Source organism: Crinia signifera, chromosome 11 (assembly GCF_055691185.1).
Source record: "Crinia signifera chromosome 11, ASM5569118v1, whole genome shotgun sequence".
NCBI classification, from domain to species: domain Eukaryota; kingdom Metazoa; phylum Chordata; class Amphibia; order Anura; family Myobatrachidae; genus Crinia; species Crinia signifera.
This window is the reverse complement of record NC_139227.1, coordinates 116,322,262-116,349,405: the sequence shown is the minus strand read 5'-3', so window position 1 is coordinate 116,349,405 and position 27,144 is coordinate 116,322,262. Positions and strand designations below refer to the sequence as shown.

The window sequence follows — 27,144 nt, the reverse complement described above, 5'->3', positions numbered from 1 at the left end:
TTACGGAATTATCCGTTATTCAGTGAAAGACTTCCTTTAACTCCTATGTTGCGAAAATAAACAGACTACACTAGGTCTTCTCAAACAATTTAATAGCAAACAAACAAAGAAAGGTACCACACTTTGTTTACAAAATGACTTCTAGTCAGAACGGTGTGTGTGTTTGTGTGTGCACAATTAAAACATTGGTAAATACCCAGGGTGGGAGAGGGCAGGAGGGATAAGAAAGAAAAGGTTACAAAGGGTTAATCAATTTAACAGACACGCTGGCTTCAAACTTAGATTTCTTTTAACCCACAAACTCAGCGATCAGCTACGCAGTAGTGGTTACCTCATTTTTATTTTTTTATTTTATTTTTTTTTCCTCTTAAACCATTAAAGAAAATTCATATTTTCTACATTTTACAACACAATTTCACACAGAAAAGAAAAACAAACACAAAAAAACAGAACACTAAATTTTGCTTTGCAAATCAAGAAAAAAAAATTAAAATGAAAACAAATTCAAGACAATTAAGAAAAGCGTCTGTGAGGAAGGGAAAAGTGAAGATTTAATGAGTCCTGTTCACGGCAGCACAGAAGGACGACTTGGTCAAATAGTGGCAACTTTTTTTTTCTCTTGACTTCACATTGTGAAATAAATCACTTTACATTGTTTTCTAGTAGAAAAAGGCAAAAAACTGTACAAAATCCTAGTGTTAACTACAATCAGTTTGTACCAATATAAAAGCCCACAGGTTTGTCTCCAAAAGGTTTTTTTTTTTTTTTCTTTTTTTTTTAAACTTGATATAGAATTATTCACAAAAAAGCAGGCAGATATTAGGAAGGCGGAGGTAACATTATGTCAATGCATAAAATCACCACAAAACTTTTTAAATTCATCTTCGTTGTTTAAAAAGTAGTCAGAAGACAGCCGTTTTGGCATTTTGTTTGACCAGGAGAGCACGCGCTCTCCCGTTTTTTTTGTTGGTTTTTTTTTTTTTTGTATTAAGAGCTTCTCATTCAAGACGTAGGTTGTGAGGAAGAGGAGTCACTCCCTTCTCAGCGGGCTTATAAACGGATCAGCCCTGGTTGGAGCTGTGTGCAGAGACTGTGCTGGGCGATTCCTGCCTCCAAATACAAAGAAATATATAAAAAAACAAAAAAAAAAACACGCACTTAATGGCGTAACACTAGGGGATGGAGAGTTTGGGTTATACCCTGCAGACAAAGGCACCCCAAGAGGGAGCACAAAGAGGTTACCTTGCACAGGAACGCTCGGCCGACTTGGTAAAACTTTAGTGGCTATCATTCCCAGAATGCTTCAAGACGGAAGCAATATAACAGCTGACTCGGCCTGTAACTGGATACCATCAGGTGGGCATACACACAGCGGCAGCACAGTTTTAACTACCAGTGTGTAGTCAAGAGCAAGATTCTTGCAGTGCATCATGTAAGAAAGTTGCATTCTTTTGTCCATTTTCGTTTTACGCTACGAGTCAAGAGGATCTCCTATTGGCTGGTCACTGAAAACAGCCAGCGTAAGAAGCAATCCCCAAGAAATAGGCTCAGAATCAGCACTGAGCTCTAGGGACTACTTATTTTGTCACCGTCACTGGACAGTGAAATCACCCTGTCATTTCGGAGGTAAGAAGGCGCAGCCCAGTCTGAGCACACAGCAGAGATACCTTGTACTGCACATCTATTCAAACAAGAAAAAATGCAAAATTAAAAAGACACACAAAGTAAATGTTCTAAAAAGATGTTTTACACCCCTGCTTTGCATTTTACCTCTAAAACAGAAAAATAAATGAAGTTCAGTGATCCCGCCCCCAGAGGGGTGTTCTATACTCTGAGCGGCAAAGAAATAGACATTTAGAGGACAAGGCATAATAATTTTTTTTTTTTCTTTTGGCACAATTAGTTTAATGAGAAAACAAATCTGGTCACATTTTGCTGAAGGGATGGCTTCTTTAAGAATAGTCACAGCACCCCCAAATAAAAAAAAATAAAAAAAAAATTGGACAGATCTGCTGGGCCAAGCATAAGATCTGGGCAGTTTGGGTCTGTGCATGTTTGGGTGGGGGAAATACGCACAAGCATTATTACACAATATGAAGAGTTACAACACTCCATACTAAAAATAATAATTTCCAAAACACAAAAAGCCATTTCATTTTGTAGACAGCAAAATGTGACCTCTTATTAGATTCCAATGACAACGTTTAGTTAAAAAATAAAAACACCAAAATAAAGCCCCCTACCCCAATCCCCCCACTAGCTCAAGTAAAGAGGGAGGTACAGATTGAATTTGGTTGGTAGAAACACACACACAAAAATAAAATAAAAAGACAAATATTAAACAAAGTGTGCCAGCTAGGCCTGCTCAAAAGATTAGGTACAAATTATCATCCCAAAATTAAGTGGTTACTTTATGAATTTCTAGAAAAATAGATTTATATAATTTTTTTTTTTGTTAATAATAATAATCAAATGCGAGATTTAAATATTGTGTCCCTCTTCGCAGTCTTTGTAGCAAAGCCAATTTGGCAACACGCAAGAAAAACTTAGAGAAAAAGAGAAAACAAAAAAACACAACAACATGGTAAAAAATACACATTAGCATCAAAAAAAGGTCAACACAAGTTCAGAGGTGAGAGTTCAAGCATCAAAGAAGCTGAAGAAACAAGGATTTGGACGATGTACTTGAACGCCACACCGACATGCTTTAGAGGCACAATGATGGACAAATGGCAGGAAGGGATCTAGAAAACAAAAACAAACCGGAGAAAACAGGGAGAAGCACTGAGTTACACAACGCAATACATCAAATCACAGAGAGAAAGACACAGCTAGACACAGGGGCCTAGCTCAGTAAGAACATGCAGAGACACCGGGGACCACAGTACACTTCTATAAAAAGGTCCTCGGTGTCTTGAAGGGGACACAACATAATGTCACACGCATGTACACGGAACTGTGAGAGGGTCTGGGAGGGACAACACACACCCAACAGACATAAAATTAGAGAGACTAGAATCACCATGCAAAAAAAAAAAAAGAACCCAATAGTTGGAGCCAGCCCAGCACCCCACATGGACACAATGGGAAAGGAGCGGCAGCATGAAGACCAACAGAAACCAAACCGCTCCATGTAAACTCTGGACTTTTGTGGTCAGCTTGTGGAGCAGTGACTTTCTCTGCTGAGTTCTCCTCGAGGCTGTGGAGCCCAACTAGAATGATGGTAAAACCAGCAGCAGCCCTAAAAAAAAAAAAAAGGACCACTGCCCGTCTTCCCAGCATGCATTGATAAGCGGAAGCCATGATGGAGACACTATTCTCAGAAGTTTCAGTGAGAATCCCATGGCTTTCATTATAACCGAAGTGTGTTTACTCCACTTTTTTTTCTTTTTTGGCAACATTTAATGGATATTTAAAAAAAAAAAAAATTTCAGTTAAAAAATAATTTTTAAAAAAAGGACAGCCCACGTCTCGACTCTGGTCTTCAGTCTCCATCTGCATGACAGGCTTTGGGCAAACAGTGGCCCTTTAGCTGGTGGATCCCTGCCCCTACTTGTTACATTGCCTGTATCAGTTTATAGTTCGCTGCAGCCTCTATGAGCTAATCAAGCTTCCTTGTGAAATTGTTTTGCAGTCATAGGGATCAATGGAAGATAAATGGAAAGATATATGTTACGTAACTCAAGAGGGAAGTTGCCTGCTGAACGCAACATTGTGGTTTCCTACTCCGCAACATTGAGGGATATGTAACCAGCTATTGATGATCTAAGAATTTTAAACAGCAAAAAAAAAAAAACAACAGCGCACTATTGCTATATTATGCACACATGCAATGTGTCACATGTAAGGCTTTCAATGGGGGAGGCTCGGCCACTTTTGACATCATTAAGCAATCTGGGAAAGCAAGCATTACAAGGAGGAAAATACCACAACGCCACTATAAATATTATATCGTTTACAAAACTAAATAAATTCTTCCAGATCTTTTACAGCCGCCGCTACCTCTTAATACAATGTGCCGCATTGTCTCACCCGTGACAGATGACGCACAAACCCTTATACAGCAGTCTGCTTACCCATATGATGGATATTAAAATAAGTTTGGCACTGTGGTTCAAGTCTGTATATAGCTGAACTGGTATTTGCACAGAAAGGTTTCTGGTCACAAAGCGCTTGCTTGAATCAGTCACTAAACGATCACATGACTGAAATGTGCACCTTTCCGTTAAGAATTCAGCACGGTCTATACGAACCCACCTGCTTCACCCCTGAAAACACTGCTGGTAGTCTGTTCCTCCCCCTTCCAGCATTTTGCAGCTAATATTTTAACAGCGCTAGTTATTGCAGGGGAGGGACACAAGCATCTGGAAAGCCAACAAAGTCTACAGACAAGGTGACATTAGCTGGATGTGATGCGGTGCGAGTCCAGCTGTGGAGCAGGTCGAACAGAGGTTTTTTTTTTTTTTTTTTTTTTTTTTTTTAAAGGACATAACCATGCCTTATAAAGGACTGCCCCTTAAAAATAAAATAAAAATCAACCTCTGAGTTCAGCTGGCATCCTGCACAACACTGGACTGCCACAATAAATCCGTCCCAATACGTTTCTCACTAAATTGAAGTTGTCTACACTTGTCTAGCGCTGTTAAGCAGGTAGGAGGCTGAAATACCAGAGACGAGCTGTGGAGGGTTTAAATACTGACAAATCAGGAAGAGACGCGTTTAACATTTATAACTCGGTCAGCCTCTTCCGTCGGGCATGATTTGTGCCCCTCCGCACACATCGTAAAAAGGTTTTAATAAACACGATGTAGAGTAATCTGTACAAACACACAAAATAAAATCTTCCGAATTCTACAAAATCTCTTCCCAAGTGAAATAATTTAGGCAATAAATATTGCTCACTCGTCCGAGCTGTATAAAACCTTTATAAAAATAGAAATGACATTCTAACAGGCTTGTTTTTCCTTCAATTGTCTTTTTCCGCTTGATTTGTTTTTTTTTTTTTATACACTTGTAGAAAAGATTCTATCAGGAGCCTAGAAGCCTCAACACCTTTCACATTATACCAAATCAAAACTTTGAAAACACATTTTTCTCTGAGTTATACATTATTCAAGTTTTAGCAGATTTTCTTCAGCATGTATGTCACGAGACATGTATGTAGGTATGCACAGGAGAGTACATACACACACAGACAGGCGCATGAAATACGTTTCTATACTACTACGCAACAACGGACGCCAGTCCGTCAGTGTTTGAGAGAATCGGTCCTTTTAAAAACGGTTTAGACCCTGTGCCCGCTTGGCCATCTACAGCGAAGGGAATGGGCCTTCGTAAACATGTTCAGCCTGGTGAAAAAGACCGGCTGGGTTTTTATGTTAGAAAGTTTTAAAAAGTTTAATATATTGCATTGTGCTTTACCATTGCTGCATCACACGTTGGAGGAAAAAAAAAAAAAAAGACAAAAACAAAAAAGGGAACACCTGAAATAATAAGCTAATGTTTGGCTCTTACACTCTGCAAATACAAGGTGCAATTCATGTGTTGGGACCTCGAGTAGATCCGTTACTCACACGCAAACATGGGAGTGGCAGCCTTTTGGTGGGCGGAGCTAATGCAGATCAAAAGGTGGCCCCTGTCAAATCACTAGGAATTACCGTTGTCACAATTTCAACACCGCATTGGTACGGTCCACAAAATAGCAGGCCTGCTTTACATGGCTGATCTCTTCGCTCTAACTGTGTTCTGAAAACAGAGTTACGGTGTTTTCAGTATAGGAAGAGCGTAACAATGGGGGAAGGCGTGATAATCGCAGCAACGTAATGTTTACACATCTGAAATGGGACATTCCAACTACTTAGATCATGTACCGCAAAATAATGTGAAAAATATTTTAAAAAGTGTATTAAAAAAATAAAATATATTAAGTGACCCTATCAAGCTCTAGACCATAGGGTCAGCGGCCTCAGGCTGTCTAATCGCAGGGTAACAGCAGGTGAAGCAGACAAATGAGTTTTCTAAGGCTGTTTTGTGCCAGAAATACGGCCGCTCGTTCTCTCCCTTTCCAACGGTTCTGGCACTGGGGACTCGTCACACATTTATACAAACACAGCAAAAGTCCAAATAATAATTAAGCATAAAAACCACTGATATGGCACCTAAACTCCAAAATAAAAACACTTGGAACAAGTAGTACAAGCTTTTCTTCCATATGAAGCAAAAATTCACAACAAAAAGTTGTACCCAGAGTCTTTAGGAGGGAAAGAGGCTTCTGGCTTTTTAGGACATGAAGATGCGTCGGGGCTGCTGTGAGACAGCATAGTCTGTGTGTTCCTACCAAGTGCGCTCTCTTCCAGCCACACATCCTGGTTTTGGCCTCTCCATCACACACTTACCAGAACATCCTTCTCGCTCACTTCCCGGGGCAGTACAGTTCAGTATGGTTTGCTGTCATTCTTCGAGCGTTTAAGCTGAACTTTCAGACGTTTCATTCCGATCTGAAAGCCGTTCATGGACTGGATAGCAGCCTGAGCGGAAACTGGATTGTCATAGCTCACGAAACCTGACAGACATGCACATGGTTAATTAAAGGGGCGACAAAACAATAAAAAACACGACAGACTGAAACGAGGACAACAGAAGCGTAAACGCCGCATCGGGTGAAAAGACTCACCAAAACACTTGCTGAGGTTTGTTTGTTTATCGATGAAAACTTTGGCGGACACGACATTTCCAAACGGCATGAACATTTGCAGGATGTCTTGGTCACCGAACTCCTGGGGCAAGTGGTATATGAAGAGGTTCGCTCCCTCTGGGCCTAAGAGATACAGAGACCCATCTGTTAGACATGAAACAGCAACAACGTGAATCAAAAATAAATCAAACAAGCATCATATCCCCTCCCTACCAAATCGGCCTAGGAGGGGAGCATCAGGCTTACAGAGGTGGGGTAAAAACAGGCACCCATGAAGAGGAAAGTGGGTAATATATCGCTCAGGCACTATCCCAGGAAGTGTAGGAGTGGGGACCTGCCATAGTGGGGTGAATGTCCTGGATGTGTACTAAGAGGGAAATGTACCCGGTTTACATGGGTGTGTGGTTCATAGGGTCCACAGTAATTACGTCAGAGTCTAGGCTGACGTTCAAAAAAATAAAAAAAAGGTTGACATAAGCAAAATGTCAACACGTAAAAAAGATTGACCTGAGGTTGTTTTTTCACTTTTTTGGGGGCGTCAGTTTTTATTTTGTAGCACATGGACTAACAATTAGTGTACAGATACCCTTGCTACACTTTACACAAGGTGACTGGTTATAGCAACACCCACTTGGACTATGAATGGGAAAGTATGAAAAAAGCTAAACAAAAATGATGTTTGCCATACGCTGCGTCAACCTAAAGTCCTGGGACCGTTTACACCTAATCCCCTACCTCTGATAAAACGTGAAAGGTATCTGTTGCTAGAGTTTCTCCACTTGTATAAATACGGATAGTTGTGTACAAGCCAACGGTTCAATGTCCTATCTGACAATTATGCTGGATCACAGATATGCCATATGCCTTTCTATTTAAATACCCATTAGAAAAAAAAGAAAATATGAAATGTGCTCGCGCTCACCTTCCTTCTGACTTCCTGCAGCACCCAGGCCCTGCTGTGATAACAGGCTCTGGTTGTAGAGGGAGGGCAGAGCAGCGGCTGCGTACTGCTGAATGCCAGAGTAAGCTTGACTCAAGGCCTCCATTGTACTACCAGTGCCGTTGGAGAGGCCGCTGCCACCCAGACCACCATTTAAAGCAGCCATACCTGCGGAGAAGAGATTTGCATTAAATACAATAAATATTGTAAATAAAACAAACGATTGGGATAAAATGATGAAAGTTGATCACTGATGTACTATAGGCTACAGTGTAGGATACTATTTAAGCTGAATTCCGCACCTGCTAAAGAACCAACATTGAGCCCGGCGGTAGCACCAGCCAGAGTCTGCAGAGCACCAAGAGATGTCATGGGGTTGATGGATGAGCTGTTATTGGAACTTGGGGATGAACCTGAGATAGGGAAAAATTGGGGGGAGGGACAACAAAACACATAAGTAACACTCAAACACACCATGTAAAGGGTAGTTCTACCAAACACGACTAAGATTTGCCTAATCTGTTTTAGTGTTCTTTCTAGCACTCTACATCTTTCATAACCCATGCAGTTCCTCTTCCCCATCTTAGGGGGGGGTCGCTGTCTGCCGTGGTGCTTGTAGCACAGGTGTAGTCTGTATATCAATGCTGAAATACAGACCACACCGTGCTAGAAGCATCACAACAGAGAGAATGAACATGATCTCTTTTAGTACATCGATTTCTAAAACAAACACGGATTGCCAAATTATTGTTCCTGTATCTTTCTATAAGAAACCAGATATGTGGAAAGGATAAAGTCAAGGACCTTATCCACAGCCCACCCTTTCCTTCCAATAGATGGGAATGTCTGCAGAATAAATATTTGCACAGGACTCCTTAGCGTAAAACGGGGACAATTCTAAGCTAAATCGGGACCTGGGCTATATTAGAACTATCCAACTCCTATAGAAATCTTATGGGGAGGGGTATTATTCGCACCATTCCGTGTATGGTGTACGTGTCATAAAATAATATAAAATGTGTATATATAGTGGGCGCTGCTGATACCACTGGTGGTGGGGGGAACCGGTTACATGATCAGTGTGTAACAAGTAATTACATTTGGGAACAATTAGTAGCAGTATTTTTGCAGGGCACATGCCAATACTGAGGGCAATTTAATGCAAACATCTGAAGAGGTGATCACGTGACCCAAGGAACTGATGGTGACCAAAAATGGCATTTGGTGACATGGGAAATAAGAAAAATGTCTTTCAGTTCCAACTGAAGATGTTCTGAATGCAGTACTACAACATAGGGGAACCAAATGATTTAACCAAGACAAGAAGCTTCAAGTAGCAATTATTATACAAAATGTTCTGAATTAATGACGGCTATTGGTTGCTAGGGACAACCTATGGAGGGACATTTCTCTTTGGATGGTGTGTTACAACTCTTCGACCAAGTAACAGTAGGACAAGATAACGGGCTACCATTATATTGATTATTTTTGACTGAAATCTATAACACACGTTTAATTACTATATTATATTTTTGTGTATGGATAGATCGATTTCTATATCCCAGTGGGTATGGAAAGTGCTGGAATAGAAGTGAGGATCCCTGAATTTATCCTTTATAGCCCCATTGTTCTCTCCAGTTCCATTAGATACAAAGTCCTTCCATATTCAAGACATGACTATAAAGCTGGCCATACACTTATACAATTTGGACTCTCTTCACCTGATTCTGACGAATCGGGTCGAAAAATCTAGTGAAAAGCGCCCAAATCGTATGTGCCTAACCTCTGATTCACAGGGGACCAGAGATAGTAAGTGCTGCACATGACATATTTTGGATCTGGCAGTACTTGATGGGGTCTCATACGACAAATGTAGCGTATGTGGTCCAGCCGGCGGACAGTTGCCACGGTATCGCATGTGATACCTCAGTTAGTGTATTGGGTGGGTGGTCAGCCTTCCAGGAAATCATGGACCCGTGTCCCAAACAAAGACAATCAAAATATTTATAGTGCCCGGAGAATGGGCAGAATTGCCTGGTACAGATTTCTCTGGAACAGCAGTTAGCCCAGACCTAGACGGTGTTATCCCCCAAAACATGAGAAAATCAGACACTTCATGCATAAAGCATACAAAAAATCCCATTTAGTATAAGCATAGCCGGAACCAATTGCAGGCCAGATCTTAATGTACACCCGCTTCCGGGGAATATAAAAAGTTAGGAAGATCTGAATAAAAAGGTTGCTCCTAACTCTGCATAGAGGGGCGTTCAAAAACGTGAGACGGTAAAAGGGAGGGTTGCTGAAGAGGTTTAACTTTTTCCTAGCAGTCATTACTAGATGGCACCAAAAAGGGAGCAATTCAATTGTTGCTTTATGAAGACGTGATTAGCTGTGGGGGACACATTTTGGCTAACCAGCCAAAGTGGCGGCTAGCTGAAATAGGATTCATTTTGCTTAGTTCCCATTAGTTTATTTGGGTTTAGCCCTTTAGATGGGATGCAAGAAAACAATTAAAGTGCCCCCTTAGGCAACAAAGAGTGGATCTTTAGATTCTTGCTCTAAGGGGGCCCATACACTAGTAAGATTTATCTTCAGATCTGGCTGGTTGGAACAAACACATGGTTATGGATGAGTGACAGTTTGTCCGTTTTCCAGCATTTCCAAGCAAATGGTCAACTGTCATTTGCTCTCATCCATAACCATGTTTTTGTTCCAACCAGACAGATCTGCAGATAAATCTGCGTGTGTATGGCCACCTTTAAGGCGCAACCTCTCATTACTTGCACTGTATGGTTAGACAGTCAGTAAGATGGTGTCGATTTCGCCTGCAAAGGATTCCGATATCACAGCCGAGAACTAACTGAGCCGCTTACAGTTAAAAAGCAAAAGCAAATTATACTCAAAATCACGGCTTTCAATATGAACGGTTATTAATACTACTCAATGCAGAGGGAGCCATCGTGTAGCATGGCCGCAGACCTCCCGAGAGGTTCAATGAACAGATCGCCGATACCAATTACAATCCCAGTATATAGAACAGTTTCTGTAAATGAATACTAACAAAAAAGGTCTTCATTTTTCTGTGTATGCATTCCATATGGGCCTGCAATAGAGAAAAATGATTTATCATTTATCATTTATTTTGATTAGCTTAAAAAAACAACAGATAAATCACAATGAAAAAGTATATGCCCCCATTACATAGGTATTATTAATCTTTCCCCAAATATAATGCAGATCTCTTGCTCAATGGCTACATTCTGATGCGTACGAGTTCAATGGCTCATGCTTACGGCAACAGGCATACTATGTCCATTTTAATGATTAGACACTGTCCAAAGACTCCTACAGAACAGTGACACCTACTGGACAAAATCGGATATTGCTAGCACACACATACTTTATCATGTAATAGCAGTTTAACAGTACATTCCTTGAATGGGTATGGATCATTAGATTGACCAAATTAAGGTCGACATTAGGAACGTCGACTGTCAAATGGTCGACATGGGTTTTTCACATTTTATTTGTTCCGAATGTCAACATAGTCACTGTATTGGTGCACTCGCCAAGCTTCAAACACGGTGCCTCGCTACGCCGGGCACGCTACAATTGGACGGTAGGGCATGAAATACTTCCTGCCGTCTCAAAAAAAAAAAAAAAAAAAAAACACCACGTTGACCTTTTAACTGTCAACCTTCCCAATGTTGACATAATGCTCATGTCGACCTTTTGAACTTGCCAAACGTAGGTGTGTCAACATTAGGCCTGTCTACCTTAATAGTGTCAACCTAATGACCGTTCCCCCCTCCTTGAACAGAACGGTTAAATAATTACAAAGGAAATAAAACATGCCATTACAAATACTACACTATGGGTATAATTTCCCCTTTACGAAAATACTGAGTGCTCCCGGTTCACAAGTCCAGTCACCCGAGACCGGGTGTGGACCCTAGACCTCTATCTTGGGCTGGAACCGGTACCTGCCCCTGAAATAAGGCGACTTTAGTAGCATGTCCTGCAAATGGACAGACAGTTGGCAGAAAACATGTGCAGCTCACCAGAACTGGTCAGGATGCTGAGGGGGCTGCTGGAAGAAGTGAGTGCCGAGCCTGCACTGGTTGGATTCTGTGCAACGCTGGCAGCTGCTGCTAAAGCTGCCAAGTTCTGTATCTGCATGGCACTGAGTCCTGTAACACGCAACACAGGCATGAGAACGCCACGTGCATCAAGCCCATCAGCTCAAGTCCGATCAATGGCTAAAATCGCTAGTATATTTTGTGTTTTTTGGGGGTATAACAGAATTAGAGGGTTGATTGTGACTGGTAATGAGGTGAAATCCTTTACATTTAAACTAGAAAAAAAAAAAAGACAGAACGTGTAAAAAAAAAAAAAAAACGAATAAATAAAAAAAAGCACACACACCTGTTGTCCTCCCCGTGGAGTACTCACCTCCCATGGGGTGGAGGCCACTTAGGGAGTTGAGGTTGCCGGAGGAGGCTGTCTGCTGGAGGAGCTGCAAATAAAGCTAGACATTACACCAAAACAAAACAAGAAGGAGAGTGAGGGTTTGTTTCCGGTTCTGGGGTGAAACTGTAACACACCACAGATAGCCACAGGGTGGTACAAGGATGGGAGAAGAGTGAGTGGGAAGGGACTGGGTGAATTAGAACAAAAATCAACCACTGCAAAAATAAAAAGTTATATCCCAACGGACACTTATAATCTTTTCACTGCAAAAAAAAAAAAGGGTTAGGCAACATCAATCCACCACAAAGCCAATAAACACTTGTGGACTCCTGCACAGCAGCCGGGCATGTAGAAATGGCATAAGACAAGGATATCGGAAGTCCTGTACACACTAGGCAATTAGCGGCACCGCCGATGTAGCTGACTATCAGCGGTGCCGCAGCTCAAATTATATCTATTAACGATACTGCGCGGATGACTGGGGGAGGGGTAAACAACATAGCTCAGAGGGGGCCTTCTGAGCGAAAGCTTTCAAAAAAACGTGTGTATGGCAGCGTTGGTCAACCACTGCGCCGTATGCTGTTCTCAAGTGTGCCAACAGAGCTATAGATGTTCACACCAGTTTACAGCCGCTGCCGCCACCACAACCAGTCAATTGTTATTCACTGGTGTCTTGTGTAAACGTGTGGGCCAATGTATTTTATCCTGTGGGGATCGGGGTGGTTTTTTTTTTTTTCAAAATGAGGCCAATGGGTTGGTATTTTTTTCCCTGTGGGGGCCATATGCTTTTCCCTGTGGGGGTCGGATGGTGTGCCTTAGCAATTTTAAAATCTTGTTTGGTGTGCCGTGAGTCAAAAAAGGAATTTACTGGTGTTCGGGGCTTAACTCTATAATGGACATAGAGAAGACATAGAGATGCCCACCATCCGAAGAGTCTCCCGAGGAGCCTGTGCAGGGTCCATTCTCAAAAAACAATATACAGAACAGGACGTTCTCTCTACTACCGATGTTTCTGGAAACCGCAGAGAGGGAAGCGGAAGAGAAACGCCGCTACACTTACTGCTAAATATTGTGGTGCCAGACTGTTGAGTCCTGCCAGGTTCCCCCACACAGAGGCGGCGTTAATCTGCTGCATTTGTTGCTGGAGTTGCTGTGTCATTCGCTTCTGTTCTTTGTCCTTCTGGGTGTCTGCAAACTTGACAACGATGGGAGAGGAGCAACCCTGCATACAAAACATCCCAATAAGAGCTCGGCAGCCGTCTTAAGTAAACACTAATTAAACAATGCCCGTTTGTACGAGAACGCAGCACAGTATGCTCTAATTACCCCACAGGACAGGACTCACCTCCATGGTTTGTGCTTGGTGCATGGATTTGATTGCCGTCTGTGCCATAGACCTGCTTGTAAAGGTGATAAATGCACAACCTGCAGAGGACAGGAGAGGACAGCTGTTGTTAAGCAGCCACTGCATACACTGGTACAAGCAACACGTAACATTACAGAGGCACAATCGCTTCCGGCCAATGCTTACTCTCACCTCTGCTCAGTCCGTCTGGTCCCCGCAGGATTCTGCATTCTTCTATCGCGCCAAACTGAGAGAACATGACCCGGATGTCGTTCTCGTTACACTTCTTGGACACCATCCCAATGAACAACTTTCTATCTTCAACAGCTATATGGCAAAGTGCGGAATGAGACAGAGTCCAAATAGGGATGAAGCAGAACACGTCCAATATTGGTCATCAAAAGGGTTATGAAGGGAGGGAGCCTTTGATCTGAATGGTCCCGCTGCTATTGGGGGGGAGGCTGAGCGATCTGCCAGGGTTCTCCGGTGAGAACACTGGTCCAGACCCATTAATAACCACCGTTTTGAATGCCAAGGGAATGTGATAAAATAGGTGTGAAAATTGCCGCGCAAACATTTGTATTCATCATAACCTGTAAAATATATATATATATATATATATATATATATATATATATATATATATATATATATATATATATATATATATATATATATATATATATATATATATATATATATATATATATATTTTTTTTTTTTTTATTATACATTTTTTTAAATTTATATAACAAATGTGCGAGCGGAGCAAAGACGCCATTTTTAGCAGATATTTTGCGCGTCTCTCACAGATGTTGGCACTCAAAAGGGTTAAATCAGTGGGAGATAGCCCCCATATCTAGTGATAAAGAAAAAAAAAAAAAACACATAACTGGGGGAAAAACCTGCTTAGCATTTTGGTCTCATTAAGTGACAAGACTGCGAAAAGGACCATGACTAATCCGCTGGCACTAAGTTTGCGTTGAACAGGAAGGAAGAGCAGGGAGCAAACGGTGGATGACACCTTGGTCAGCCTCTAAGTGTTAAGAGCTCAGTCACACCTGCTAGAAGACCCCTGAAAAGCTCTTAGAACTACGTCACCTACCGTTATTCTTCTCACTGTCAGCTGGCTTCATTTGTATGGGGTGATGCATCTGGAGACAAAACAAGGGAAATCAGGCCAGTTAGGAGCTGCCGTTGTCTCCTCCTAACGCCAAGCGTGCACCGCACATAGTTAGAACAAGCGTATGCACGGAGTTTGTACTGCGTTTACTTACTCCAGGAAGAATCTTCATGTTATGAAGAGCGTTCTGTGCTTCTAACGCAGCCTTACGTGTGTAGAAAGTAATAAAACAGCATCCTTCAATGGGGGAATAAAGCAAGTCAAAATCACAGAAGACAGATGTCTGTAATAAATCCTGACTACAGGGCTTCCCCACACCATGTCATATCTAAACTAAGCAAACTGGTTGTGCAACAAACCTAAAAAGGAGACTGCTACTACCAGGCCCACCCCGGATCTGCCCAGAGCATCTAACTTAAACATTTAAAAAGTAGGGACAGCACCAGGATCTATTGGAAACAACCACTGTGGAGGGGAGGTTCACCTTTACTCTGGGGAGGAGTTTGGCCTCTGTCTCGCAGGACATTAATTTCATAGACAGCACCGTACTGTTCGAACAGCTCCCTCAGCTCTTTTTCTGACCAGCTGCGAGGAATCTGTCCCACAAACATCTTAATGGAATCTGTATCCGGATGGTCTGGGTGATCCATGGTTCCGTTCATCTTCTTGGATCTACAGAAATAATGCATAGGTGATGGCTTTAATAAAAAAGAAACACAAAGGCGACACATACAGACTACAAAATGCAAGACCAGATTAAAACACTTTCCACAAGTGAACAGTACACGGAGAGTTAACAAAGCTCCACATCAGGAGTTAATCCGGTGTTATGTACAACATGATTAGAATACACACACACACACACACACACATCAGCACTATCCAAAAACAAAAAATATGGCTGCCTCGTCATCAAGTTCTGCACTGAATCAGGACACCGAGCACTCACACATAGGATGACCTCAGACAGGTGGAGGTGAGTTATCTGCTCCAAGGTGAAAAAAATCACAATAAAATCAGTGACAACGAGCAGATTCCACAAAAACGGCACGAAAACAACTGAAAGCGGAGATACCTCTCAGATCTACGGAAGGAGAGATGGCCCAAAAAACACTTACACGGGGCTGGAATTCAAAGAGCAATGATCCACCATCATCTCGGGCAGGAAATCAAGTTTAAATGCAGCCATGGTTCTGTCTACTTAGCCCCCCTGGAATAAACACAAGCAGACAGAGCTCAACTCCGCCCAGACAAGCTCCGAGAACAAATGTAGACACTACAAAGAGAGCAAGGCAGGAGAAACATAGCACGGCGTCCCGGAGGACAGACACTATGAGGGAGATACGACAAGCGGAGTCCTCAATGAACCCAGCATTGGACAAAACGGACAGACAGAATGGACTGGGAGGGCAATAAAAGTTTATGTTCAATTTGAAAGGGGATGTTACCATGTGAAGGGAGGCTCAGCTCAGGGCACAATAAAAGTGCTGATGCGCCAGCTTGTTTTGTGTGTTTTTCCCTGGCGAAGCATTACTGAGTGCAGCATCAGATAAACAGAACGTCAGATCAATAGAGATAGGGGCGAGTGACAGAGCGGAATGAAATAAAACACCCACTGGTTTATGCCTGGGTGTTGGAAGCATCACCCAACTGCATAACATGTACCCCTCACCCCGCTTCTGGTCTTTCAGAAAGTCTAGAATAGCCCACAACCGTGCAGGATTTCAGGATTTCCTCCATCTTTCCAGCCTTTCAGGCTCACACGGTGGTCAAGTGACAAGATTTAAAGTCTTTTGTTGCTTGTGACAAGGGGATATTAAAAAATACTATTTTGCATCCACCTCTTAGGCGAAGGAGAAAACGATTTGCCCCAATATTGCTCTGTTCATCTATCCCCAATGTATCTACTCAATATTGCTTTACTCTTGTATATTATAGTAAATACAGCGAATGGCGTGCTAAAATGCTTTAGGCCACAGAAGGTATTAAATAGCATAGTCAGACAAGGCTTTAGATAACATATAGTTGTATAACACAGCTAAAGGTGCACACACACGGAACGATGCCAGTTACGACTGTATCAAATTGTTCATGGTGCGTACACACGGAATGATTTTGATACACTACACAAAACATTGTTCTATGATCTTCCTGCATGCTGGGAAGATTCTAGACCATCGTTCAGGATCGGCAGGTACGCGCATCCATAACGAAGCACGGAACAATTGGTCGTTCCCATCCATCAGGAACGCCCACACTGTCCTTCAAATCGTTCCATGTGTACGCACCTGGAGCTTGTTGTTTCTCAGCCGGTACAATACTGATTACAAGGGGTGCAACACTTTCCATAAATTAGCACTCAGTGGCTACATTCAATTAGCTGCAGTAATCAGAATATTTACTGACAGGTTAATTGTGTTAAGTAAAGGGAAATGACCCTGTAAAAACTGGAAACCACTGGACAACACTATATTGGTTATAAGTGTCCATAAGGCAAGTATATACAAGTGATCTCGTCACTTTTAATTCTTCCAATCTGTAGCTTAATCTACACAACATAGGACTACCCCTACACCACCACTTATACTAGATCTGGGAATGTTCTGTGCACCGCAGCACTACTCGTGTAGTGCATCTCTCCATAGTAGGTAATGAGGATACGGCTAGGTGTTACACTGCCGGGAAAGTAGTGTTTCCACAGATCTATTTCTAATGATCGCTGGTACATTGGAAACAACCAGTTGCATCAGATTGTCTGGGTGACAGTTATGTCCCGGAGGCAAAAGGCAGCGCTCGGCACGCTGCCACCCCGCAAATCATTACGTCGTCAGCAACATCCGCATGTGATATTAGAAAATAGATAAACAAATTACACAGGTTAATATGCCGGCAGCTGCCAAACACAGAAGAGGAAAATCGATTTTAACCGCGGCCTTGCCTACTACGTACAACCAAGACTTTCTAGATTATCCGCACAGCTTCCTACCAAACAGAGCAAAATCTCTGCAGACACAGAGCAATGGTAATGTTACTTATACTACAGGGCTGGACAAGTTATCACTGACATGTAACCTGAAACATAACTTCTGTGACACCTTAAGGGAGAGCGTTAAATGAGATTCATGATCATTCATTGGGTTGTAAGCTCCACCACTTTCCATCACCTCGCCCTCCACCAGCACCACTTGCCCTCACCTCTACCCGCCCTCCACCAGCACCACTTGCCCTCACCTCTACCCACCCTCCACCAGCACCACTTGCCCTCACCTCTACCCACACCACTAGCCTTCACCTCTACCCGCCCTCCACCAGCACCACTTGCCCTCACCTCTACCCGCCCTCCACCAGCACCACTTCCCCTCACCTCTACCCGCCCTCCACCAGCACCACTTCCCCTCACCTCTACCCGCCCTCCACCAACAGGTGAGAGACAACCAGCCCCTGCTAATAGCTAGAAGTAGAAAATTATAGATATACTAGTTAAAAGTCTGTCAACATGACGGCTTCTGCAATGTACTTTCACTTTGAGCTGTGACAGTTATTAGCCTACAAACTCTCCACCCTCCCCAAGTCCCTATCTGCTCCTACTTCCAATCCCTGTGTCCACAGCTCTGTCTCTACATATCCAGCAAGTTTGAAACAGATCGGTGTCCCTGCACAGATTGCTTTCACTTTCTGTTACGACATATTTTAGCACACAAAGGAGTAATTTGCTCGGTCAAGTGGCCTCTAATGGTCTACTTCACCTCATACAGGTGAGGAGTAGATAGCCATGTATAAGATTTGGTAATGTGCAACTACTTGTGTTAAATTACCGTATGTAATGTTCTTGCTGGAAGCTATCCCATTAGTCACAATAAAACTGCAATCGGCGAAAAACACAGGTTTTTTCCCCCCCAAACCAGTATTTTCATGAAAATGTATTTTCTTTTTAAAAAGGCAATCTAATTGGATAGCCATTAAAAAAAAAAAAAAAAAAAAAAAAACATTGGGTGCAGAAATCGCAAATTTTCCCACCTGATTGTGCTTAATTGGAACCACCACCCCCCCCCCCCCCCCCCCCCCCCCCCCCCCCCCAGTTATCTTTTTTTGTATGTTCAGACTCCAGCTTTAGAGAATTTACATTTTAGGTAAAAGACGCAAACCAGATGACCAGCGCCCAAGAAGCTCAGTATCTAAGGATGTTTGTCACGGCACTAGCCGAAAGAGACCAGGTATGAGATTGTTGCTGCTGTTTGTGGGGTCTGGGGAGCTTCACAGCCACACGCAAAAAAATTTGAAGGAACAAAAAAAAAAATCTCAGCGTGAACACTATAAAGAAAAAATATTCAACCACCGTTTCCATGCCAACCAGAGCCTTCAGTCTATTTTTGCCTCTACGCGTAGAATTGATGCTACACTGCAGGGTATAACTACAGCACATTGCCCAGCTGAACTGAATACAGACCCCGGGTACAAAAATTGTTTTATCTTGTGGGTACAGATGGCAAAGGTTTATATGGTAACATGGCGTTGGAGCCTGCGCGATGCTCCCATAACCTGATTCTTATCGGAGTAGTTCCCCTTATCGACAGAACTAGCACAAAGCTAAAGTTCTAGTCAACCTAGTAACCTCTATTACCAAGATATTATGGGAGAAGTTACCCATAGCAACCAGCACTGAGGTTGCATTTATAATGTACATTCTATAAAAGGGTGGGTAAAAGTTTTGGTTGCTAACGGAAACTTCTCTTCACTGCCGATACATTGCCCACTATATCAGAAGTTCGTAGCTGTGCTAGCCATAATGTCCCTTTATTCCAGGACACCTGAACCTTTGCTCTTGGGAAAGTAAAAGTGTACTGCGTCCCCTTGGTGCGCTCGCTATGCTTCGGGCACGGTGCCTTGCTACATTCAGCACATTATTTTATTCTCCAACCACACTCTAGTGGATGGTAGGGCATGAAATACCGCCTGTCGCCACATGTCGACTTAAAAATAAAATATAAACTTGACAAACCGGTGCAGACTTTACGCATGTCGACCTAGAAACCGCATACCAGTTCTTCACTCTTTTGGGTGTCAATGTCGACACCTGGCCATGTGGACTTCCAATTAGTGTAGTGCTTCCCTCTGCTACCACTGTTCCCGATCAGAGTCCACTAGGATGGTAAAGGCCCCAAAAATATACAATGTGTCGACCTATTTATGCGTCGATCAGGTTGTGACTACCTTTTATTCATGTCAACCTTGATCACGTTGAACATATGTGTTGAATAATCAAATGTAGACAAACACTGTTGACCCATTGACAGGATAGGTATGAGGGAATAAAAGTTTGGGTAGGACTGAACTAATAACCCAGCAGGGAGTGCTGTGCAATGGGCAGGTCTTCTTGTGTATCTTGTTCTATTACAAAAAGAAAAAAATCATACCCATAGAATAACGAAACGAACCAGTGTTTTACTTACTTCCCTTTTGACCGGTTTTAAAAATGTATTTTATTAAGCTTAAGAGGATAGAGCGTGTTATATAGATGGGGAAATAAGTAAGCCAGTGGCATACTAAACAAAAACACAGTGAAGAGACCAACAAACGCATTCCGACATGTGTCATTGATGACACACACATCAGTTTGCTCATAACGACTGGAAATGCCGCATACAAGTGATCACCGTAAACGGATACCTTTGTTGTGTACAGGGACGTTAGCCTCTGGCCCAGTGGTTTTACATTACACTTCCAACGCTACTACTACACATGTAAAGACATCGGTCAATGGAAGCAACTGCCTGTACTGTATTTTTAAACACTTCTTGCGCCATTTAACATGTTGAGCAGAGACCAGTCACATGGAGGTCACCAAGGAGACCTTTAATAACCTTCAAATAGCAAATAAAAATGCTAGTTGACAACTGCATGTCCATTAGACATCAATCTTCGTTAACGAGGACCATCCTTAAAGGTATGGAGTTAAAAGCCCTTTCTGAACTATATATTTTACTATATTCTCTAACGAGTATGAGGCTTTACTGTCGTATCGGCAATGACAAATGACCAAAGAGTGGCATCTGAAATGCTGGCTTGGTGTTACTACATGCTCAAGTTTTAGAAAATGAAATAAATCACAAAATGATACAAGTTAATCAATTGCCTAATGTGATCTATACAGAGACTGATTGCTGCAATTCCACCACCAGATTTTTTACATTTAGAATTTCTGACAGGTCGCCACCGATTGGTGTTTTAGAGAATACCCTGATGTATGGCCTGTATTACTACATGTAAACATTGACAAAGTCAGTGCAACTTGCAAAGAACAAAAAAAAATATAGGACTTCAATGTTTAAGTGTCATTCTACACAATGGATGCAGGCAATTTGTGGGTAAAGCAATATCAGAATACAAACAACCATGGACACATCAAATATCTCAGGGATGGGGAACCTTCAGCCCTCCAGCTGTTGTTGAACTACACATCTCAGAATGCTTTGCATTTAGCATGGCCAAATAGCAAAACTGTAGCAGTGCATGCTGGGATGTGTAGTTCAGCAACAGCTGGAGGGTCAAAGGTTGCCCATCCCTGCAACATCTGGTGGCTAGAGAAAGCCACACTTACACAGACAAATAGGGGTGACCTATTGTCTATCCAATTAACCACGATGAGCTGGCACGTGCCACATGACCAGCACATGCATTTCCTGAACCAGGGGTAGATGGACAAATACTTGCTAAGAGCGTACAAGATATAGCAATCTAGCCATCTTGTATTAAAGACATTCTATAACATGTTAAGTAGAAGCAAGGTCTAAAGCAGGCATGTCCAACGTTGGCCCTCCAGATGTTGTGAAACTACACATCCCAGCATGCTTTGCCACAGTTTTGCTATTAGAGAATGGTAAAACTATTGCAAAGCATGCTGGGATGTGTAGTTTCAAAACATCTGGAGGGCCAACATTGGACATGCCTGGTCTAAAGCTTCACTTGTCTCTTCCGAAGACTTGCTACCCCCCTCCCACTATTGCCGAGACCTTCTGGCAACCCTAGTCAAATAACCTAGACCAGACATGTCCAAACTGTGGCCCTCCAGCTGTTGTGAAACTACACATCCCAGCACGCCTTGCCATAGTTTCAGCATTACCTAATAGCAAAGCTGTGGCAAGGCATGATGGGACTTGTAGTTTCATAGTTTGGACATGCCTGATCTTGACACATCTCAGTTGAACAGACAATGCCTGAATGAAGAGTTCTGACACAGATCAAACACCGTACACCACAGATCTGTGCTTTATGTTTGTGAAATAGTAAGTAACTAGTAAGACCTGATCTACAAGTTACAATTACAATAAGGCCCGTTGCACTTTATACATTTACTCTATACAAAGATTTTAACAGACATTACAATTCAGAATAGGTTCTCTTTACACGCTGGTGTATCAGATGAGCTACATGTTGCTTCAGCCCTTTCAATGCCAAATGTGCCTAAACACACATGAATGGTAAGGAATACAATAGGTGTGGTAACCCTAGCTAATCTAGCCTACAATATATTGCAGAAAGGAATATGCAGCATGATGTAAAGCCTTTACTGCAGGTATGTCCAAACTGTGGCCCTCCAGCTGTTGTGAAACTACACATCCCAGCATGCCTAGTTTTCGCATTCCCTAATAGCAAAACTGTGGCAAGGCATGATGGGACTTGTAGTTTTCACCACAGCTGGAGGGCCATTGTTTGGACATGCCTGCTTTACTGGGATACATCTACATGCAGCGTACAACAGCACAGAGCCAAGTGGGTGCGCAAACTGAGGGACCCATATCGGGGAGGTGGGTTTTCATGCAATGTGTTGTGCCATTACCGAGCAGCACACTCTGTCCATATCGCATCCCACAAAAAACGTACACAGGAACTTACTGTGTTGTTAGCTACACCATAAATGCTGGGGCACATAGCTAGTAACGGAATCCCTCCTCAATTTTGAGAAAACCATGGGAGAAACGTAGTAGTCCATGAGCCACAGTAAAGCTCAGTGATAGTTATCCTCAGCGGTTCCCTGGAATCGAGGTATCAGCGCATACACACTGAATATCGTTCCGTGGGGTCACCTGCTCCCCCCCGCCGTACATGCAGTTGAATACAATGTATACTATTGTAAAGCGCAACGGAATCTGCTGCGCTATATAAGAGACTGTAAATAAATAAAATAAATAGTCAAGATTAACCTGCGTGTACACACGACAGCATCAACCCTTGAGTCGACCACTGATGGTCGACAATTAGCATCAGGTCGGCAATGGTATTGTCAACCGTCAAATGGTCGACATGATTTTTTGCACAGGGTTTTTTTTTTGTCCCGAATGTTGACACAGACACCGTCAAAGTGTTCTCCCACCCCTTTTAGGGGGATATTCAATCCTCCCACAGTCATTCTTAACGGGGGGAGATGGCTGCGGAGCCCTATTCAATGCTGTCTCCCCGACAGCATTTCAACAGGGGAGCTCGGCAGAGCGAGCCCAACTTCACGAGGGAATCGACAAGCTCCCGGTCGCAGCTCGCCAATTCCCGGACGCTTCTTGAGGCCACGCCCCCTTCTCGATCCGCGGCTGCAAATTCTCGGTTGATCAGACCGAGAATGTCCAAGAGTAATAAATAGGTAAATTATGAAGCAATATGGCTTAAACAGAAAGCTTAGTATACAGTTCCTAAAGTGGTACAGGAACAAGCTTTTAGTTGGTAGGACAACCCAGGCATGTCCAAACTGTGGCCCTCCAGCTGTTGTGAAACTACACATCCCAGCATGCCTTGCCATAGTTTCTCCATTCCCTGATAGTAAAACTGAGGCAAGGCAAGTTGGAGGGCCGTAGTTCGGACATGCCTGGTTAAGCCATTATGCATTCTGTTACCTGGGAATCACACTGCTAAGAGGTTCCGGCACTGCATGACCACCAGCTTGGATGTGAAGCTTAGCAATGAAAGCAGAACCTGACTATGTAACCTCACTGCTTGTATCAGGTACAAGAGGGATTCCTGGTAAGGGAGAGCAGAAACATTTTCCTCAGCATTACTGAAGGGCTGAGGTGGATTCTGTGAATGGACAGCTACTTTAATAGTAGTAAAAACAAGAGAGAAACACTCTTGAAACACAAGCAATACAGTAAATACGGGTGCTATTAACACGAAAAGACTTACATTAGCGTTCTCTAAAGCTTCAAAGGACTGCAAGTGGCCCGGAGTTCTGGAGACCCTGATATTCCAAATTGTGCCTAAAAAGTTCAAAACACAAAATGTATCAATTTAAAAGACAAAGTAAAAAAAAACAAATGAAATAGTATAGAGAACAGCAAACGCTCAATGTTCGCGGGGATAATTCAGCAATTCGGATACTATGGAGTCATAGCCAGGTACAAACCAATCCTAAGGGCTGGGCTCAGGAGATTACACTTCAAGTAGCAAACAGTGTTTGGGGTCCATGAACTGCTGTAAAGGTGGCCTTGCATTTGCAGGATTTTGACAATGGCGACACGTCAGGCCGTCGAATGGGTTGAAAAGTGGCAATTTGCGTGTGTTTTACATCTAATCCAATACACGGTTCCCTAGATCGCAAGTGTTGCGCTATAGATTTATCGGACCCACTGCCCTTGCTGGGACCGTATATGATATATCGCATGAGATTCAGCTGCCGGGACACTTGCTGCAGCACGCAATATCTCACACAAGTGTATGGGGGAGGCTTCAAGCCTTGGGGAAAGTAAAAGTATCAGCCAATCAGCTCCAGTCAGCCTCTAACATGGCAGTTGGACCAAGTACCGGCCAAGCCGTTTCCTATCACAAAGGCTTAGTACATAGTGTCCTATATGTATGAAAGGAAGCACGGCTCATCATGACATCACCAGCATGAAGTTGTCACCAAATCGACAGGGCTGTCTCATGGAGACATGATCAGCACATGACTTATGACGACACATGGAATGTGTCAACCTTCCAACCTAAGCATTAGGTTGACAATGGCAAGGTCGTCATGAGTTTTTCACTTGTCCTTTCTGCCGACATGTACCAACAGGCGGTGTTTCATGCCCTACCACCCACTAGGGCTTGGAGGGGAAATAATGTGTCAAGCGCAGCGATGCACCGTGCCCGAAGCATGGCGAGCAGACGAGGTACACTGTGACGGTGTCCATGTCGACATGCAAGACAAGAAAAGTGAAAGCACGTCGACCTCTTGAATGTCGACCTTTCAACCCTGTTGACATATTTAATGTGTCAACCTAAGCCATGTTGACCTTCAGTCGTTGACCCAATGCATCGACCCATCAGCACACAGGTACTGAGAGAGAGGAGAGCAGAGATTGTTGTGCCCAAGCTGTGGCCTGGATAAAGGTTATGGGCATACTCCGTATACCTCAGTGCCAAGGTGGAGATGAGGAGCAGAATGAGGGACAAGCAGGTGGCTCTATAGTTATATATACACATACACACACACACACACACACACACACAGAGAGAGCAAGCCCGGGTACAGCAAGATGTAGTATATCTGTTCACGTTCATTATTCATTTGTACAGCACCACATCCTCAGTACAGGCTGAGCCTCACATCCCTCCATACATTCCAACAGTAAGCATACTTCACCAAACAGAAGTCAGAACGACCCTCCACAGAGCAGGCAGCCCCCCCCCCCCTATACACAGAGCAGGCAACTACCCCCCCATATACACAGAGCAGGCAGCTACCCCCCCCCCAATATACACAGAGCAGGCAGCTACCCCCCCCCCCCCCCCCAATATACACAGAGCAGGCAGCTACCCCCCCCCCCCCAATATACACAGAGCAGGCCGAACACATACAGCAGACACATTTCCTCACTGCCTCGATATACACAGAGCATGCAGAATCTATCCCCCCCCCCCATCCATATACACAGAGCAGGCCGCCCCCCGTCCTCATACACAGTGCAGGCAGATTCCCCCCCCCCCATCCAAATACACAGAGCAGGCAGACCCCACCCTCCCTCCCTCATATACACAGAGCAGGCAGATCCCCCCCATATACACAGAGCAGGCAGATGATCCCCCCCATCGTCCACATACACAGAGCAGGCAGATCCCCCCTCGTCCATATACACAGAGCAGGCAGATCCCCCCTCGTCCATATACACAGAGCAGGCAGATTCCCCCCCCCTCGTCCATATACACAGAGCAGGCAGATTCCCCCCCCCTCGTCCATATACACAGAGCAGGCAGATTCCCCCCCCCCCTGTCCATATACACAGAGCAGGCAGATTCCCCCCCCCCCCTGTCCATATACACAGAGCAGGCAGATTCCCCCCCCCCCTGTCCATATACACAGAGCAGGCAGATTCCCCCCCCCCCTGTCCATATACACAGAGCAGGCAGATTCCCCCCCCCCCCCCTGTCCATATACACAGAGCAGGCAGATTCACCCCCCCCCTGTCCATATACACAGAGCAGGCAGATTCACCCCCCCCCTGTCCATATACACAGAGCAGGCAGATTCACCCCCCCCCCCCCCCCCTCATCCATATACACAGAGCAGGCAGATTCACCCCCCCCCCCCCCCCCCCATCCATATACACAGAGCAGGCAGATCCCCCCCCCCCCCTCATCCATATACACAGAGCAGGCAGATTCCCCCCCCCCTCGTCCATATACACAGAGCAGGCAGATTCCCCCCCCCATATACACAGAGCAGGCAGATTCCCCCCCCCATATACACAGAGCAGGCAGATTCCCCCCCCCATATACACAGAGCAGGCAGATTCCCCCCCCCATATACACAGAGCAGGCAGATTCCCCCCCCCCCCTCGTCCATATACACAGAGCAGGCAGATTCCCCCCCCCCCTCGTCCATATACACAGAGCAGGCAGATCCCCCCCCCCCCCCTCGTCCATATACAGAGCAGGCAGATTCCCCCCCTCGTCCATATACACAGAGCAGGCAGACTCCCCCCTCGTCCATATACACAGAGCAGGCAAATCCCCCCATATACACAGAGCAGGCAGATGATCCCCCGTTAGAAGTAGCGGGGGTTGCCCTCACCGTGCCCCGGGGCTGTGTAGCGGGAAAGGCCCGGGAATTAGGAGGAGGCGCCGTTATAGTCCCGGGATAGAGGACGGAGGCGCCGCCATGCTCGGCCCGGGCCAGAGAACACCGCTCCGGGGCTCAGGGAGTGGCCGTGTCCCCGTGGTGAGCTAGGCCGGAGGGGCGGGCACGGCAGACGGAGAGCCCGGCTAGATGGCCAGCACGGAGCCCGGGTCTCGGCAGAGCCAGGCTGGGCCGGGCGGGTGTCGGAGGGGTGGGGCGCCTGCAGGGATCCCGTTACCCGGGGGTGGGAGGGTAACATACCATAACGGGGCTCATGGCGCGGCTTGGCTGCGCTGCGGGGGCCCGGAGAGGACCCGGGGCCCGGCCGTGACTCCCCCACTTACCACTCGCGGTCTCCGGGTCACGCTCCTCTCGCCGTCTGTACGCGCAGAGGATCCAAAATGGCGGCACTTCCGGGCGGATCCACCAGGCGGTCTCAGGGGGGGGGAGTGGGGGGCAGTATGAGGCGACCAATAATGGGCCGGCCCCA

The 27,144-nt window shown here is 44.4% G+C and overlaps 1 protein-coding gene across 15 annotated transcripts; it reads right to left on the bottom strand.

Moving 5' to 3' along the window:
• Positions 1–75: 75 nt before the first annotated feature.
• On the bottom strand, positions 76–27,144 carry CELF1 (CUGBP Elav-like family member 1). 15 transcript variants are annotated; one of them, XM_083164368.1, is made up of 16 exons: positions 26,999–27,144; positions 23,741–23,814; positions 15,057–15,244; positions 14,727–14,809; positions 14,555–14,603; positions 13,642–13,776; positions 13,450–13,529; positions 13,165–13,326; positions 12,060–12,162; positions 11,696–11,824; positions 10,696–10,737; positions 7,937–8,047; positions 7,617–7,802; positions 6,674–6,838; positions 6,396–6,562; positions 76–2,744 (listed from the first exon to the last, which is right to left on the bottom strand). In XM_083164368.1, the coding sequence occupies exons 3-15, from the start codon at positions 15,232–15,234 to the stop codon at positions 6,435–6,437; spliced, it is 1,551 nt and encodes a 516-aa protein (XP_083020494.1). In that variant the 5' UTR covers positions 15,235–15,244; positions 23,741–23,814; positions 26,999–27,144; the 3' UTR covers positions 76–2,744; positions 6,396–6,434. The 15 variants fall into 15 exon arrangements, with proteins under 15 accessions (XP_083020494.1, XP_083020495.1, XP_083020496.1 ...); XM_083164369.1 differs by having other exon boundaries at positions 26,916–27,038; XM_083164370.1 differs by lacking the exon at positions 26,999–27,144 and adding an exon at positions 26,610–26,629.